Below are 19,480 nucleotides of genomic sequence, written 5' to 3' on the forward strand. Positions count from 1 at the left end.
AAAATTGACATCACTTTTCTTCATTTCCAGCTGGGGGCTAGGGGGTTTTTATTAGTCTAAGCTTTTGGCTACATTGAGCAGTCCCCACTTGACCCACAATGCATTCCTAAAAAGGACCCAGAAAGAAAGAGCAGACCATTTCCCTCCATTCACTGCTGTGGTTGTAACCATCACTCCGGCTTTGAAGCCTGACATTATCCTTATCACCACTATCTCAGTGAGGGGAAATGCTGACTAAATTACATTCCACAGGATATATAAACGGCAAATTTTATGTTATATATATTTTATCACAATTTAAAAATGCTTTACCAAAACCAAAATGTATGAAAACTGTTGGAAACATACAAATGGGCAGATTACTAAGATAAAGAGAACCATGGAAGGCATGTGTGTGGACTGGCAATATGGAAAAGTGCTGAAAGGACCACACTCCTGAGATAAGGAACAGTTTCCTCATACTGAGAGCCACCACTGAGAGCCACCATGGCCACAGAGAATGGCAGGATGGCTCTCTTTCTCTGAAGGCCAAACACCAGTTCAGAGTCTCAGAAAGTAGAAAAGGTAATAAAAACAACTATTTATTGAGCCTCTACTTTGGGCCAGACATTGTGCTCAGTACTTGTACATATGCTCTGTCATCTAACCCTCCACAGCAGACCCCAGGAAGGGTGCTGTTATTCCTGTTTCACTGGTGTAGAAATGAGGGCTTGAAGAGGCACAACTTTACTAAGATCACAATGCCAATAATAGATGAAACCAGGATTTGAGAAGAGCTCTAACTCTGCAGCCCATGATTTTCCTACTACCCGATGCTGATTTACATGCAGTTCAACCTAGACTCAAGAGAGAGGGCTGGGTAATCTCACAATTCACAGAGTATCTCTTCTTTAGTGAATATATTAGATGAAATCTTTCATCAATATACAACACTCACATCCTTCAGAATTAACCTCGAAATTCAGTTTCCTGAAGAAAAAACAGAAAGTAGACTTTGCAAAGAGTACAGAACCATTTACCACTCCAGAGTTTTCCAGCACAGATATACATTTTAACAAATACATGGATAAAAAGCACCAATGAATATATATACATATTAATATTGAATCAGTCTCTCTTCATTACCTGGTCAGTGCCTTGACCCCAAACCTGTGCTAACGTTTATAGAGTACCTACTGCATACAAGGTCATAACTTGAGAACTGCACAAGAATACTGAAAGATTAGAATCCATACTCCTTGCTTCCAATAGCTTGTAATTTTAGTATGAGAGGCAAGACAAACACGCAAAGGACACCGAAGAACAAGGGTGACATACAAATGTGCAAATTAACTAACACAATGCAAACTGAACACTTACGTGCTAAGGAAATAAAGAATTTATATGTGCCCAGTGAAGTCCCTGAAAGAAGTGTATTTAGAACATTGTTTAGGAAGTCAATAAATGATTGTGAAGATAAGAAACACCAAGCATAAGACATCCTTGGATAATCAATAGGGACTTATTCTTAAGTTCATTTTAAAATACTTCCAAAATTCCAAACTATTACAAAAGGCAGAGTTTATGAAGGAATGTAGTAACATAGTAAGTTAAAGTGGTTATAAATATTAAAATGATTTCTCACTAAAATGCATATCAAGACTCCTTTCTTTTCTTGTTATCACTGTCTCTAACATCACCTTTGCTCAGTTTTTCTCAACCAGCGTGGGAGCTGGCTATACCAAGACAAAAACTAGAATCATGAAAACAGCCAGGCTCTACAACACATAAAAGCAACATCAATAAAGGCAAGGCCACACAGGAGAGACAAAATAAGGAAAAGGGAGTATAAATAATACCCATTAATAAATAAGAGGAATTATATTTTCTAAAAGGCAGAGATCACGACTGAGGGTACACGTCTCCCTCCACAGAGTAGGAGTTTTCAGTTGGGTAAAGCACACAGCCTCTACCATAGCTGGTATTACAGTCACGATGATTTGTTCTGGGAGTCGTGTTCCTAGTGTTTCAAATTAAATACAAACACACAGTCCTTTGGTCCATGTCAGACACTTCGGTTGTTATGTTGCTTATTTTTTAATCTGATACAGCCATAATAATGTCAGTCGATGCAGACTCAATCCCCTCCTCTACCTCGGGGCCCCTCTGTCACTCTCAAAGTATCCCTAGGCAGTTCTGAGATACAGAATCTTCACTCAATTTCTTGTCCCTCTCATTTTAATCCATTCAAAACTCCTCTGATAAAAGAGCAACTGCTAGACCTGAGACACTTCAGTCCCTCTTTGGGGAAATGAAATTGATTTTCTTCATTTCCACACAAGAGGATCCTTGGGTAACAATATTGTGTCCAGTCATCCCCATAATAAAAAAACGTAGGCGACATTCTTTACTGTACCAGAGGCTGAAAGGTTTTGTGGAGTTCCTGTGGTAGAAGTAAGAATTCAGCCTGATGCTGTCAGATCATGCGTTTAATAAGTATAAGGGTGCCTTCTGACCGAGAGAGTAAGTGCTGTGGGGCATCCCCGTCTGCTCCAACTCAGCCACACAGGGATGTCAGCTGGGGTCACGAGTACGGGTGTGGAGCGGAGTGGGTAAGGGGCCAGCTCCATGTGCTCCCTGGCTTACACCCACCATATCCCTTCTTGACACACCTAATTAAACGAACCAATCACTTTCTGCCTTCAATCTCTTGAGTTTAGGGTAAAGAATATCTGAGGGAAATTTCCAAGGGGAAAATCACAATAGAAAAAACACAACAGAATTTCAGGGGCCTTTAACCACCTTTCCCAACTCCCAAATTCATTATTCATACTGGTTTTGCAGAATTTCAGAAAGAAAGCTTAAAAGATGGCTTACATCTAAAGTAAGAATATGAAATGTTAGAATAGCTTATCAGTACTTTTTAAAAAACAAACTTACATGGAGCTAAAATACATAATGACAATAAAAGTTAAGGTGCTCTGGTTGAAGGGAGGGTGTGAGCCTGGAGCCCCACCAGCTCAGCCTCCCTTGCCCCAAACCCAACCCCACTAGAAACACCTGCTCTTTTAAACTCCACTGATATCCACTGACCTAGAAAAAGAACATGCACAACGGCATCCAAAAATCTCCTCCTGGCTCTGAGGACTGCCAGGGAAGCCTCCAGAAATATCTCTCATGGCTTTTGTGAAAAGAATGCACCCCCCTAACAATAACTCTGTTTTCAAGGTATAGCATGGAATTTAAAAAGCATTTCCACTTCTCAGTGTGTCGTCCCTTCTCATTCATTTACATGCCTTTACATAAATATGGTACAAAAAGTTCCACGGTACACTCTAAATATTAAGATGCTTAATTTTCCATAGTATCCCTAAGTTTTTTAGTTGGGACGCATTTAGTAACTGATATCCTGGAAAACTTTTCTTCTATGAGACAGAAAAATGAAATCTGTTTCTCAACATCCAAATCTCTTTAAACAAACATCAAAATCATTTATAAGCCATGAGAACTAACCTGCAGACACGGGCTGGAAAATACAACTTTTGCCAAGAACGACACAGATATTGCGAATGATCAATCACTCTGATCCAATCAAGTTCATCCATTGAGACTTCAATGAAGTATGAATAAGACCTATAAATCAAAAGGAAAAAGGCAGAAAAAAGTATCATATTAAAATAACAATACAAAGTTATAATTTTTTAGCAGCTTTTTTTTTTTTTTTTGGCTGCGTTGGGTCTTCATTGCTGTGTGCGGGCTTTCTCTAGTTGTGGCGAGCAGGGGCTACTCTTCTTTGCGGTGCGCAGGCTTCTCATTGTGGTGGATTCTCTTGTTGTGGAGCATGGGCTCTAGGCGCGCAGGCTTCAGTAGCTGTGGCTCGCGGGCTCTAGAGTGCAGGCTCAGTAGTTGTGACACAGGCTTAGTTGCTCCACACCATGTAGGATCTTCCCAGACCAGGGCACGAACCCGTGTCCCCTGCATTGGCAGGTGGATTCTTAACCAGTGCATCACCAGGGAAGCCCCCTGAAGTTATATTTTAATAAAATGTTAAAAGGTACAAAAAATACACTATTCATGAATTACATTTTCTGCATAACGACCAAATTCTGATGATGACGAAATGTGTATAGATCCCCCTAACATAGCATTCACCACAATGTATTGAAATTATCTCTTTGCATATCTGTCTGCCTTATTAGGTCTCAAGCTGGTTAAGAACACGGACCATGCCATATTTATCTGCATATATCCGGGGTCTAGCACGGTGCTTGTCACATATCAGGCATATAAGACATAACAGGACCAGGATGCCTTGCATATACCGTATTAACAGATTAATAAAGCCATGACAGAGAGAGGACAGAAAACAGAGAAGTGTGCCTTCTCCCTCTACCTTCACTGGCCTGGCCGCCCAGCCCTCCTCTCTCAGGAGGAAAGCCAACTCAGAATGGTTCCTCACAGAGGCCAGCTTATCTCCTGCTTCCTCCCAGTCTCCTACCATTCCACACACAGATACAGCCTGCAGAAAAATAAATGACATGGGTGAAGAGATAATATGTATTCCTTTTCTGTACAACTTAAAATTTGGCAGCTAATAATCTAGCAGTAATGAAAACAGCCTATCATCCTCCCCTGGTCAGCTACCCTGGACCATTACATGCTGGTCCCATACTGAACAAATCTATATTCCCCTGTCATAAGCCAAATTTAAATTTGAGATGCAGTTATTACTTGTACTGTAATATCAACAGGAACAATCTCAGAAGATTTAGGTGACCATAAATGTCAGCCTGCAACCAGCAGTTGTGACCAGAAAAGGTCAGCTTATTTTGTGTCATCCCCTCATTTTCTGCTGTCCCCTCACTCCCATTCATTTTATTGCTCAGTCTCAAACTGGTTATAACCTTTTATTGAACCTCTCTGGGTTATCAGCAATGCAGGATATAATTTTACAACATATATGAGAATCTTTTTGGCTTAAGATTCTGAATTTTTCACCTTTGCTTAGAATGATAACTTCTGTGAGAAAGGAACTAGTACATGGTAAAGTTAAGCCCCTCATGAATGAAACGCACATACTAAAACAAACTGGGGCTTCCCTGATGGCGCAGTGGTTAAGAATCCGCCTGCCAATACAGGGGACACGGGTTCAAGCCCTGGTCCGGGAAGATCCCACATGCTGCAGAGCAACGAAGCCCGTGCGCCACAACTACTGAGCCTGCGCTCTAAAGCCCGCGAGCCACAACTATGGAAGCCCGCGTGCCTAGAGCCCATGCTCCGCAACAAGACAAGCCACCACAATAAGAAGCCGGTGCACCACAACAAAGAGTAGCCCCCGCTCGCCACAACTAGAGAAAGCCCGCACACAGCAACGAAGACCCAACGCAGCCAAAAATAAATAAATAAAATAAAATAATTAATTAAAAAAAATAAAAATAAAAAAAAACCAAAGTGGCCTATAAATATTTAACATCCTGGAAATGATGATAACTACTTTCAGTTTCAAATGTACTAACCTTTTCTTTATTATTTTTATACTAATTGCATTATTAACTAAACGAGTTAATATATGTAAAGCTTTTAGAACAGCACCTACTACTATTATTAATCAGAGACTCTTGTAAATAATACGTGAAATTTGCTCCATTTTGCCAACTAAACATCATATGATACATATCAGGAAACATATTCTTAATTAAAAAGAATGAGATAACCTGGAGATAACCTCCAATACCCACGCAGATGGGAAATGCTGATTCTCACTTCATAAAGCTTCCCTCACACTTGGCTCAAATGGCCTGAAAGGCCAGGGTGGTGGTCAGTGGTGCTAACGAGAGAAATGAACTAACCAGCAAGATCTGCAGGGTCTCATCACCCTTACTATTAACCCCTTCATGCCCAGACTCAAAGAGGCATGAGTAGGGCCTAGGAGACTGTACACCAGAGACTAGGTGTACAGGTTTAGGTTAATGATGAGCAGCAATGAGGGAGACTGTTCAGTTCTTGGTCATCCTACTGCTCTGGTACTTCTGCCATGGCTGAACCCAGTGGGTGAAAACATCAGAGTGGCTAGAAAGGAAGGCAGAATCTTGAAGCCACTGTGAAACTGGTGGGTTCCTAGGCTGGAGCCCATCAAGTTTTTTTCACATATTTCTTTTGTTTTGATAATGATATTTATCCACACTAAAAGACAATTTTTTTCTTTGTCCACAGTATAAAGTATATTTTAAAAGTTATCATAATACCCAAAAGTAAGGAATCAAGTAAATAAACAATGGTAACCCATAGAGTGGAATACCAAACAACTATTAAAAGTAACATTTTACATGGATAAAAGACAAGGCCCTACTATATAGCACAGGGAACTATATTCAATATCATGTAATAAACCATAATGGAAAATATGAAAAAGAATATATATGTAAAACATATTTGTATATATATATGTACAGAACTTAAACACATTATAAGTAAACTATATTCCAAAAAAATTTTTTAAAAAGTAACATTTTACAGGAATATTTTTAAAAGAGTAGAATATTCACAATGTATTAATTAAAAAGTGAAGTTACTTTTTGTACATCTAACCTTTATTTTGTAAAACTATGTGTGGTTTTACAGGTTTCTGGTGTGTGTGTGTGTGTGTGTGAGACTATGCATAACAAAAAAATACTGGTTATGGACTTCCCTGGTGGTGCAGAGGGTAATAATCCGCCTGCCAATACACAGGGCAGGGGTTCGAGTCCTGGCCTGGGAAGATCCCACATGCCGTGGAGCAACCAACCCCGTGTGCCACAACCACTGAGCCTGCGTGTCACAACTACTGAAGCCTGCACAGCTAGAGCCCGTGCTCCACAAGAGAAGCCACCGCAATGAGAAGCCCGCGCACTGCAACGAATAGTAGCCCCTACAAGCCACAATTAGAGAAAGCCCGCGCTCAGCAACGAAGACCCAACAGAGCCAAAAATAAAATTAATTAATTAATTTTAAAAAATACTGGTTAGACAAATATAAAAATTAATAATAGGCAGTGAGATTACTGGCAATATTTATTTTCTTCTTTGTGCTTTTCTACATTTTCTGTTTTCCACAATAAACACATATTCATTACTTAAGGAGAAAAAAGCAAAAAATGTTATTTTTTAAAGAAACGCACCCTATAATTCTTCCCCCAAAACTAAACTTCAAGAGAAATAGCAAAGTGATGACAAAGATATAAACCAGCAAATCTCTTAAACCAAAGCAGATGACCACAAAGTTAGGTCATCTCAATCAAACATGTCAGTTTCTCTCCAAGTCATGCTAATGACTCACCGGCTATCTCGGTCCCACAGGAGTATCCGTATATGATTGATAATGGACGGCTGACCTAGCTTAATCTCGATGCCAGAACGGCAGTCATCATCAATTGGGTGCCTAGAAAATCCATGATCCAAATCATAATTTTGAGTGTCACCATCTAATAAGGCAGACTTCAGCTCCCCTTTTACCACCTGGGCTCCATATTTCATAGTTGCAATGTTTTCTTCTGGTACTACAGTTAAAAATAGAAGAAGCAAGGTTAATGGTTACTTACAAAATTTTCCATATTTGGGGAAAAAAGATAAAATTCTAGCATTTTAGTTGATGCTAGTATATGCATTTAACCAGAGAGAGGAGATACGGAATGTCTGTGAGGATTAAGATACCACCACAGTTGAAATTTAATGACATCATCACAGCCACAAAGTACCTGGGACTAAGATTACTAAGAAAAAGTTGTAAATACTAGAAAAAACATGTTCTAGGACAAACAAATCAACTCTACTGAGTTTATTCTATTAGTAGCTTTAATTTAATATCTACTGGACAAAAATAGCACGTAAAATGACCTGTACCTGCCATCTGGACTGAGCACGAAGTATAAAAGCAAAGCAAACAGGTCATACATCTTATAAAAGAGAAAGAGAAAGACCCCAATACAGCGGAGCTGTTGGTCATACAAGGACGTGCTGAATCAATTAGTTAAAAACCAAGAATATGTTTAAAAGAAGATATATTTTTACTTCACTTGAATATTTTTAAAAATAAAAATTCAGTCTGTCACCAAAATTAATACTATGATTATAATTAACCCCCTTCCCCTCTCCAACACTAGATGTACTAACAGTCAATTGTTCCTGGGACTCTGAAGTCCTCTATATAAATTTTGCTTCACAGATCTAGAACCTGTCTTCCAGGTACTACCATTCTAAAACTGACACTCTCCATGGAGAGACAAGAGGCAGCATAAAGTAGATGTTAAGAGCCTGAGCTTCAAAGTCAGAGTTTAAATAATGGTGCCACCTTTAACCAGATGTATCAATTTGGGGAAGTCACTTTCTCTGAACTTCAATTTCTCAATAGGGCAACATCTACCTCCCAGGTGTTTTTGTTTAAGGATTAAATGAGATGATATTTTGCAAAGCACAGAGTAAGCTCTAAAAAAAAGATTGCCAGTATTATTACAAAATATGTATAAAAAGCACACATAAAACTAAGCAAGTTTACAGACTGTAAATAAATGCTGAATTCTCACAGAATATGTACATCTTGGCTGTGTGATTTGAACAGGGGAAAGTATGAGCTATAATTAGGCTCTTAGGGAAAAGGAGTAAGTAATTCATCATTGCAGATTTCTTGGCAAATGTGGGTTTAAAAACTTTTTTTTCAAATGAAGACAGGGAAAGATGATTTAAAAATGAAGCTGAAAAGTGGGGGTTGGGGTGAGTTTAATTAACCTTCAAAAGACTAAGGCAACTGAGAAAACCAAACCAAATGAAAACAAAACCTAGTCATGATCAACTTCTTACCACCAGAGGCCTAAGTGCTCAGTTTATAACGTTCTACGTTCTATTAGCTCATGAAAATCACACATATTCTTCATATTTATTTTTTATTTATTTAACAAACTTTATTAATTCCTTTGACTTACTCTTCATAATAATCCTTTGAGTGTAGGACTACTATTATATCCATTTCACAGATGGGGAAGTGGGGGCAGAGAAAGGTTAAATGGACTTTGTTGCCCAAGGCCATACAGCCAGCAAGGAGCTGAGGTGCTATCAGAACTCAGGCAATGTTTCCAGGGGTCCTGCCCTGCTACTACCTTCATAAAGGGTTTCTGATGGGAAGACCATACTTTTCCCCTCTTACTAGTCCCTTCCCTCTAAGGTTACTTAGGACCCAAAGGAAAGAAACAGTCTATTATAGCTTTTTTTTAGAAAGTTGGACTTAAAATGAGAAAACCTAAGTTTGAGACTCAGGCTCTACCACTTATTATCCCTGATGAGGCCCCTTAGTCTCTATGAATCTGTTTTCTCATCTATAAATAATATTTTACCCAACCCACCCACGGGGCTACTGTAAAAATTACACTATAAATAATATATGCTAAAGTACTATGGGACTTCCCTGGTGGCACAGTATTTAAGACTCTGAGCTCCCAACGCAGGGGGCCCAGGTTTGATCCCTGGTCAGGTAACTAGATCCCACGTGCATGCCACAACTAAGGGACCCACCTACTGCAACTAGGGAGCCGGTGAGCCGTAACTAATACCCAGCGCAACCAAATAAAAAAATAAAAAAATAAAGTCTACAAAGTACTCTATAAGAATTCAATTAGTCAAAAAACATTTACTGAAGACCCATTCTGTACCAGGTACCCTGTGAGGCACTGGATATCTCTCAGTGAACCAGACAGAGATAGGCCCTGCCTTCCTGGTGCCTCCAATCTAGAGACGAAGCACTTTATAAGCAAGCAAAGAAAAGCTTCAAATTTGTGATTTGTGAATCCTCAGCAGAGATGACTTGTGAACCCCCTAGTTTACAGATGAAGATACTAAAAGATACTAAAAACTACAATTGGGAAGACAGAATACTAATAGAGTCAAAGAGTTTTCAAAGTATTAACAGTTCATCGCTATTACTGTCTTTATGTGATAGATGAGACAAATTTTATTTATTTATTATTTATTTATTTGTTTGTTTGTTTGTTTATGGCTGCATTGGGTCTTCACTGCTGCACGCAGGCTTTCTCTAGTTGCGGCGAGCAGGGGCTACTCTTCGCTGTGGCGTGCAGGCTTCTCACTGCAGTGGCTTCTCTTGTTGCGGAGCACGGGCTCTAGGCACATGGGTTTCAGTAGTTGTGGCACGTGGGCTCAGTAGTTGTGGCTCTTAGGCTCTAGAGCACAGGCTCAGTAGTTGCGGCGCACAGGCTCAGTTGCTCCATAGCATGTGGGATCTTCCTGGACCAGGGCTCGAATCCGTGTCCCCTGCATTGGCAGGCAGATTCTAACCACTGCGCCACCAGGGAAGTCCCCAAATTTTAAATTCTAGTTTAGAAGCAAGGAATAGATTCATTCAGTCATTCATTTACTTTGAAAAGTCTAGATTCAGACACTGTGCTAAGTGCTAGGAAAACACAGGGGAAAAGACATAATTACAGTCCTCAAGAAGCTCAGTCTAAGTAGGAGTGTAGGCAAGAAAAGCAAAAATGATACTATCACAGTGGCAAGCCCCCTCAGTCTAGTTACTGGAAACTATGGGAATAGGTTTGTGGTACCATGTACCTACAGCACAGATTTAAACACACACACACACATATAAACCAATAATATAACTTAGCAGGCCTAGCAACAGATTGACTTTTAGTCAATAAAAAATCTTGAGGATGGAAGTTGTGATGTGCTACCTGTTATAAACATGAAGAAACAGGAAATTATTGTTCTCTTTCGCAAAGTCCAAAACCTGATACACAAAACAAAGTGTAACTCAGCCGGAATAGAAAAAGCACTAACTTTCAAGGCAGAAATATTTCCACAGCTAAAACAAAACTAAACATTAAGGAATGGGCTGAGTACAAGTAGTTCAAATATCCTAAGGAAAGAAATTAATTAAAAAGTTAATTTCCTTTCCCCAGGCATATAGACAAATGCTCATCATTAGATGTAGTTTTGTACATATAAAAACCACACTCTCAAAGAGACTAACCACCACTGGTAAGTTAAAAACATCCTTTGGATCCTCTTTTTTTTTTAAGGGGGGTGGAAATCACTATAATTTGGTAAAAAGCCTCAGGATATGCAACTGTAAGAATTAAACCTTCTAGTAACCAATATTAATGAATTAAAAAAAAGATTTAGTATTTATGCCCCTAGATACTAATTCCCTAGTCCCAAGATAGAACCTCTCAATGTTTCATGAAAAGTCCCCAAAGACTCAGAACCCATACCCAGGGAAGAACAAAGAAACAGATAAATCTCATCAATAATTTCAAAATAAGCAGAACTATCCTTCCAGACCATCAGCTAAGGAACAGTTCTGAAATTTTAGACCCCTTTTCCCCTAACTGTGAAGAAATCTGATTTTTTTTAAATGGCATGAATGTCTGAATAAATATTTTTTAGGGTCTGAAAGTGATATGCTTCCTTAGTTATTTCTATTATTAGTTTTACTATTCATATAATTAAAAAGGTAGAAAAACAGTCTGCTACTTTATCATTTCTTGAGTTTATAAGTTACATAAAAGATTCCCAAGCATTTGTATAATCTCATCCTTGAGCTTCCACTAAATTATTCCAAAATGAAGAATTTAACATTTATGAGCAGCATATCATTCCAGAACTGAGGGCTCCTCAACTGGTTGATTACTCCCTTTCACGGTAATTTCATGGGTCTATAGTAACCCAGATCTGACACCTATACTGACCAGCTGATCAATTCCAAGCTACCAGTAACTACAAGACCAGTAACTCAGTTCTGCAGCAATGTCCCAAACCTATTCTTATAACTAAACCAGTCCTGAGGCCCTATCAACACCTCGAATCAAAACTAGGGCAAGAAGGGGAAAAAAGGAGTTTATATAAGAAAGGATCCAACAATTAAGATTTACAAAGGCTAAAACTATATTACTCATCTTCTTACTTCTCCCCTCTACCCTCCTACCCTTTATCGAAGGCTGACTCTCAACCAGCATCACCCTCTAGCATCTCTAATCTCTTCTCCAACCTCTCTCGACCCGTTCCCACTAGCTACCATACTACTTCTTTACTACCTTTACTCCAATTCTCACATCAGATAGTCAACACATTGTATTTACTATATTTTTCAAACCTATGGCCTAATTCCGTTTAGTCAAGCTTCTGTCCAGACTACTAACCAACTCACCACAATTTATATCCAAAATTTTTCTCTCCATTCTCATTCTTCTTGCCCTCCCAGCATCACCAGATACCACTGACCACCCACTCCATAGAAACGCTCTCTCCTCTGTTGGCTTCCTTAACCCTATCCCAGTTTTCTTCCTACCTCTAATTCTTCCTTCTCTACCTTCAGCCCCTGGCCATAAGTCTCCTCCAAGTCTCAGACTTTGATTTTCACTTCTTTCTCTATACTCTAGCCCAGGTTTCAATTCTTTTACCACCAGCTTTGACTGCTTCCTGAACACCAGTAATATGCTTCCACTGCTTTTAGACAATTCTCATTGCATTAATTCATCAAGTGTCATCTACAGATTACCCAGTGTATTGAATGTTGAGGATGCAAAGATCAGTGTGCCTTCAAGGATCTAAAACAAGTAAATAAAAAGGTTTAAAAAATGTGATCAGGGCTTTCCTGGTGGCGCAGTAGTTGAGAGTCCGCCTGCCGATGCAGGGGACACGGGTTCATGCTCTGGTCCGGGAAGATCCCACATGCTGCGGAACGGCTGGGCCCGTGAGCCATGGCCGCTGAGCCTGCGCGTCCGGAGCCTGTGCTCCACAACGGGAGAGGCCACAACAGTGAGAGGCCCGCGTACCACAAAAAAAAAAAAAAAAAAAGTGATCAATGTGATAATTCCTACACAGACATACAGAGATGAGGAAGAACACAAAATAATAATATAACAATGGTTTCCTACAGTATTGAGCTTACACACATTATTTGCACACATTACTTCGAGTAATTCTCATAACAATATGCAAAGATATAAAACTAAAGGTAAAATTCCTTATGTGATTTAACACCAGGTCATGCAACTAGTAAGTGACTAATTCAGGACTTGAAGTCAAATTTGTCTGGCTCCAAAACCTATGCTTTTTCCTCTATGCCCAATGAAAAGAAATCTAAATCTGATGAGTCAGGAGAGAAGTCCAGGCTAAGGACACCTATTTAAGATCAATCAGTATTTCAAAAGAGTGTCTGAAGTCATGGACAAGGAAAAGATCACTCAGGGAAATGACTAACATGAGACAGAACTTAGAATTTAGATATCCCAGAAACTCTCAAACTCAGTAAGTCTAAAACAAGTTCAGAGACTGGTTCAAGATGGCGGAGTAAAAGGACGTGTCTCATTCCCTCTTGCGAGAGCACTGGAATCACAACGAACTGCTGAATAATCATCGACAGGAAGACACTGGAGCTAACCAGAAAAGATACCCCACATCCAAAGACAAAGGAGAAGCCACAATGAGACGGTAGGAGGGGCACAAACACAATAAAATCAAATCCCATAACTGCTGAGTGGGTGACTCACAAACTGGAGAACACTTATACTGCAGAAGTCCACCCACTGCAGTGAAGGTTCTGAGCCCCACATCTGGCGTCCCAACCTGTGGGTCTGGCAACAGAGGGAGGAATTCCTAGAGAATCAGACTCTGAAGGCTAGTGGGATTTGATTGCAGGACTTCTATAGGACTGGGGGAAACACAGACTCCACTCTTGGAGGGCACACACCAAGTAGTATGTGCATCGGGACCAAGGGGAAGGAGCAGTGACCCCATAGGAGACTGAACCAGACCTACCTGCTAGGGTTGGAGGGTCTCCTGCAGAGGCAGGGGGTGGCTGTGGCTCACCGTGGGGACAAGACACTGGCAGCAGAAGTTGTGGGAAGCACTCCTTGGCATGAGCCCTCCCAGAGTCTGCCATTAGCCCCACCAAAGAGCCTGGGTAGGCTCCAGTGTTGGGTCGCCTCAGGCCAAACAACCAACAGGGAGGGAACCCAGCCCCACCCATCAGCAGGCAAGCAGATTAAAGTTTACTGAGGTCTGACCACCAGAGCAACACCCAGCTCTACCCACCACCAGTCCCTCCCATCAGGAAACTTGCATAAGCCTCTTAGATAGCCTCATCAACCAGAGAGCAGAAACAAGAACAACTACAATCCTGCAGCCTGTGGAACAAAAACCACATTCACAGAAAGGCAGATGAGATGAAAAGGCAGAGGGCTATGTACTAGATTAAGAAACAAGATAAAACCCCAGAAAAACAACTAAATGAAGTAGAGATAAGCAACCTTCCAGAAAAAGAATTCAGAATAATGACAGTGAAGATGATCCAGGACCTCAGAAAAAGAATGGAGGCAAAGATGGAGAAGTTGCAAGAAATGTTTAATGAACACCTAGAAGAATTAGGGGAGGAGCGTCAAGATGGCGGAAGAGTAAGACGTGGAGATCACCTTCCTCTCCACAAATACATAAGAAATACATCTACATGTGGAACAGCTCCTATAGAACACCTACTGAACACTGGCAGGAGACCTCAGACCTCCCAAAAGGCAAGAAACTCCCCACATACGTGGGTAAGGCAAAAGAAAAAAGAAAAAAACAGAGACAAAAGAATAGGGACGGGACCTGCACCAGTGGGAGGGAGCTGTGAAAGAGGAAAGGTTTCCACACACTAGGAAGCCCCTTCGCGGGCGGAGACTGCCGGTGGCGAAGGGTGGGAGCTTTGAAGCCACGGAGGAGAGCGCAGCAATAGGGGTGCAGAGGGCAAAGCAGAGAGATTCCCGCACAGAGGAACGGGGCCGACCAGCACTCACCAGCCCGAGAGGCTTGTCTGCTCACCCGCCGGGGCAGGCGGGGGCTGAAAGCTGAGGCTCGGGGTTGGCTGCGTGAAGGGGGCTAGTGCGCCACAGTTAGCCGGGAGGGAGTCCGGGAAAAAGTCTGGAGCTGCCAAAGAGGCAAGAGACTTTTTCTTTCCTCTTTGTTTCCTGGTGCGCGAGGAGAGGGGATTAAGAGCGCTGCTTAAAGGAGCTCCAGAGAAGGCGTGAGCCGAGGCTATCAGCGCAGACCCCAGAGATGGGCATGGGATGCTAAGGCTGCTGCTGCCGCCACCAAGAAGCCTGTGTGCAAGCACAGGTCACTCTCCACACCTCCCCTCCCGGGAGCCTGTGGAGCCCGCCACTGCCAGGGTCCCGTGATCCAAGGACAACTTCCCCGGGAGAACACACGGTGCGCCTCAGGCTGTTGCAACGTCACGCTGGCCTCTGCCGCCGCGGGTTCTCCCTCATCTGTACCCCTCCCTCCCCCCGGCCTGAGTGAGCAAGAGCCCCCAAATCACCTGCTCCCTTAACCCCGTCCTGTCTGACCGAAGAATAGACGCCCTCAGGAGACCTACACACAGAGACGTGTCCAAATCCAAAGCTGAACCCTGGGAGCAGTGCGAACAAAGAAGAGAAAGGGAAATTTCTCCCAGCAGCCTCAGGAGCAGCGGATTAAACCTCCACAATCAACTTGATGAACCCTGCATCTGTGCAATACCTGAATAAACAACGAATCATTCCAAATTGAGGAGGTGGACTTTGGGACCAAAGATATATATATATTTTTTCCCTTTTTCTCTTTTTGTGAGTGTGTATGTGTAAGCTTCTGTGTGTGATTTTGTCTGTGTAGCTTTGCTTTTACCATTTGTTCTAGGGTTCTGTACGTCCCTTTTTTTTGTTTTTTTTTTTACTTTTTAAAATTTTTTCCTTAATAATTAGTTTTTATTTTTTATTTTAATAACTATTTTTTTACTTTATTTTATTTTATCTTCTTTCTTTCTCTTTCTTTGTTTCTCTCTTTCTCTCTTCCTCTCTCTTTCTATCTACCTACCTATCTATCTATCTATCATTTCTCTCTCTTTTTTTTTTTTTTGCGGTACGCGGGCCTCTCACTGCTGTGGTCTCTCCCGTTGCGGAGCACAGGCTCCGGACGCGCAGGCCCAGCGGCCACGGCTCACGGGCCCAGCCGCTCCGCGGCACATGGGATCCTCCCAGACCGGGGCATGAACCCGTATCCCCTGCATCAGCAGGCGGACTCTCAACCACTGCGCCACCAGGGAGGCCCCAAATCTGTAAAAAATACAAGCACATGGAGGCTAAACAATACACTACCTAATAACCAAGAGATCACTGAAGAAACTAAAGAGGAAATCAAAAAATACCTAGAAACAAATGACAATGAAAACACGATGACCCAAAGCCTATGGGATGCAGCAAAAGCAGTTCTAAGAGGGAAGTTTATAGCAATACAATCCTACCTTAAGAAACAAGAAACATCTCAAATAAACAACCTAACCTTACACCTAAAGCAATTAGAGAAAGAAGAACAAAAAACCCCCAAAGTTAGCAGAAGAAAAGAAATCATAAAGATCAGAGCAGAAATAAATGAAATAGAAACAAGGAAAACAATAGCAAAAATCAATAAAGCTAAAAGCTGGTTCTTTGAGAAGATAAACAAAATTGAAAAACCATTAGTCAGGGCTTCCCTGGTAGTGCACTGGTTGGGAGGCCGCCTGCCAGTGCGGGGGACACGGGTTCAAGTCCTGGTCCGGGAGGATCCCACATGCCGTGGAGCAACTGTGCCCATGGGCCACAACTACTGAGCCTACACTCTAGAGCCCGCGAGCCACAACTACTGAAACCTGTGCACCTAGAGCCCGTGTTCAACGGGAGAGGCCACTGCAATGCAAAGCCCATGCACCGCAAGGAAGAGTGGCCCCCGCTCGCCGCGGCTAGAGAGGACCCGCGTGCTGCAGCGAAGGCCCAGCGCAGCCAAAGATAAATAAATAAAAATAAAAAAAAAACACAAAACAAACCATTAGTCAGACTCATCAAGAAAAACAGGGAGAAGACTCAAATCAATAGAATTAGAGGGGCTTCCCTGGTGGTGCAGTGGTTGAGAATCTGCCTGCTAATGCCGGGGACACGGGTTCGAGCCCTGGTCTGGGAAGATCCCACATGCCGCGGAGCAACTAGGCCCATGAGCCACAACTGTTGAGCCTGCGCGTCTGGAGCCTGTGCTCCGCAATAAGAGAGGCCGCGACAGTGAGAGGCCCATGCACCGCGATGAAGAGTGGCCCCCGCTTGCCACAACTAGAGAAAGCCCTTGTACAGAAACGAAGACCCAACACAGCAAAAATTAATTAATTAATTAATAAACTCCTACCCCCAACATTTTCTTAAAAAAAAATAGAATTAGAAATGAAAAAGGAGAAGCAACAACTGGTACTGCAGAAATACAAAGGATCATGAGAGATTAATACAAGCAACTCTATGCCAATAAAATGGACAACCTGGAAGAAATGGACAAATTCTTACAAAGCACAACCCTTCAAGACTGAACCAGGAAGAAATAGAAAATATGAACAGACCAATTATAAGCAATGAAATTGAAACTGTGATTTACAATCTTCCAACAAACAAAAGTCCAGAACCAGATGGCTTCACAGGTGAATTCTATCAAACATTTAGAGAAGAGCTAACACCCATCCTTCTCAAACTCTTCCAAAAAACTGCAGAGGAAGGAACACTCCCAAACCCATTCTATGAGGCCACCATCACCCTGATACCAAAACCAGACAAAGATACTACAAAAAAAGAAAATCACAGACCAATATTACTGGTGAGTATAGATGCAAAAATCCTCAACAAAATACTAGCAAACAGAATCCAACAACACATTAAAAGGATCATACACCATGACCATGTGGGATTTATCCCAGGGATGCAAGGATTCTTCAATATATGCAAATCCATCAATGTGATAGACTATATTAACAAATTGAAGGAGAAAAACCATAGGGTAACAGATGCAGAAAAAGCTTTTGAAAAAAGCTTTCAAAAATTTTTGAGAAAATTCAACACCCACTTATGATAAAAACTCTCCAGAAAGTGGGCATAGAGGGAACCCTACCTCAGCATAATAAAGGCCATATACAACAAACCCACAGCAAACATCATTCTCAATGGTGAAAACCTGAAAGCAATTCCACTAAGATCAGGAACAAGACAAGGATGTCCACTCTTGCCACTATTATTAAACACAGTTTTGGAAGTCCTAGCCACGGCAATCAGAGAAGAAAAGAAATAAAAGGAATACAAATTGGAAAAGAAAAAGTAAAACTGTCACTGTTTGCAGCTGACATGATACTATACATAGAGAATCCTAAAGATACCACCAGAAAACTACTAGAGCTAATCAATGAATTTGGTAAAGCTGCAGGATACAAAGTTAATGCACAGAAATCTCTTGCATTCCTATACATTAATGATGAAAAATGTGAAAGAGAAATTAAGGCAACAGTCCCATTTACCATTGCAACAAAAAGAACAAAATACCTAGGAATAAACCTACCTAAGGAGACAAAAGACCTGTATGCAGAAAACTATAAGACACTGATGAAAGAAATTAAAGATGATACCAACAGATGGAGAGATATACCATGTTCTTGGATTGGAAGAATCAATATTGTGAAAATGACTCTACTACCCAAAGCAATCTACAGATTCAATGCAATCCCTATCAAATTACCAATGGCATTTTTTTCTAAAACTAGAACAAAAATTTTTTTAATTTTTATGGAGACACAAAAGACCCTGAGTAGCCAAAGCAGTCTTGATGGAAAAAAACAGAGCTGGAGGAATCAGACTCCCTCACTTCTGACTATACTACAAAGCTACAGTAATCAAGACAATATGGTACTGGCAAAAAAACAGAAACATAGATCAATGGAACAAGATAGAAAGCTCAGAGATAAACCCACGCACCTATGGTCAACTAATCTATGACAAAGGAGGCAAGGATATACAATGGAGAAAGGACAGTCTCTTCAATAAGTGGTGCTGGGAAAACTGTACAGCTACATGTAAAAGAATGAAATTAGAACACTCCCTAACACCATACACAAAAATAAACTCAAAATGGATTAGAGACCTAAATGTAAGACTGGACACTATAAAACTCTTAGAGGAAAACATAGGAAGAACACTCTGACATAAATCACAGCAAGATCTTTTTTGATCCACCTTCTAGAGTATCAGAAATAAAAAGAAAAACAAATGGGACCTACTGAAACTTACAAGCTTTTGCAAAGCAAAGGAAACTACAAGACGAAAAGACAACCCTCAGAATGGGAGAAAATATTTGCAAACGAATTAGTGGACAAAGGATTAATCTCCAAAATATATAAACAGCTCATGCAGCTCAATATTAAAAAAACAAACAACCCAATCAAAAAATGGCCCAAAGACCTAAATAGACATTTCTCCAAAGAAGACATACAGATGGCCAAGAAGCACATGAAAAGCTGCTCAACATCACTAATTATTAGAGAAATGCAAATCAAAACTACAATGAGGTATCACCTCACACCAGTTAGAATGGGCATCATCAGAAAATCTACAAACAACAAATGCTGGAGAGGGTGTCGTGAAAAGAGAACCCTCATGCACTGTTGGTGGGAA

At 41.1% G+C, this 19,480-nt stretch overlaps 1 protein-coding gene across 1 annotated transcript in view; it reads right to left on the minus strand.

Moving 5' to 3' along the window:
* The window catches only part of BTBD9 (BTB domain containing 9), a gene marked incomplete at its 3' end in the record, with an annotated part of 374,760 nt that overhangs the window by 345,512 nt on the left and 9,768 nt on the right, over nucleotides 1-19,480 (minus strand). The window contains exons 5-6 of the mRNA XM_079712034.1: nucleotides 7,294-7,513; nucleotides 3,493-3,612 (exon numbers count right to left, since the gene is read on the minus strand). Coding sequence (XP_079568160.1) covers nucleotides 3,493-3,612; nucleotides 7,294-7,513 — 340 coding nt within the window. The remainder of the gene's footprint in view (nucleotides 1-3,492; nucleotides 3,613-7,293; nucleotides 7,514-19,480) is intronic.

This window comes from Hyperoodon ampullatus, assembly GCF_949752795.1.
Source record: "Hyperoodon ampullatus genome assembly, chromosome: 10".
Taxonomy (NCBI): domain Eukaryota; kingdom Metazoa; phylum Chordata; class Mammalia; order Artiodactyla; family Ziphiidae; genus Hyperoodon; species Hyperoodon ampullatus.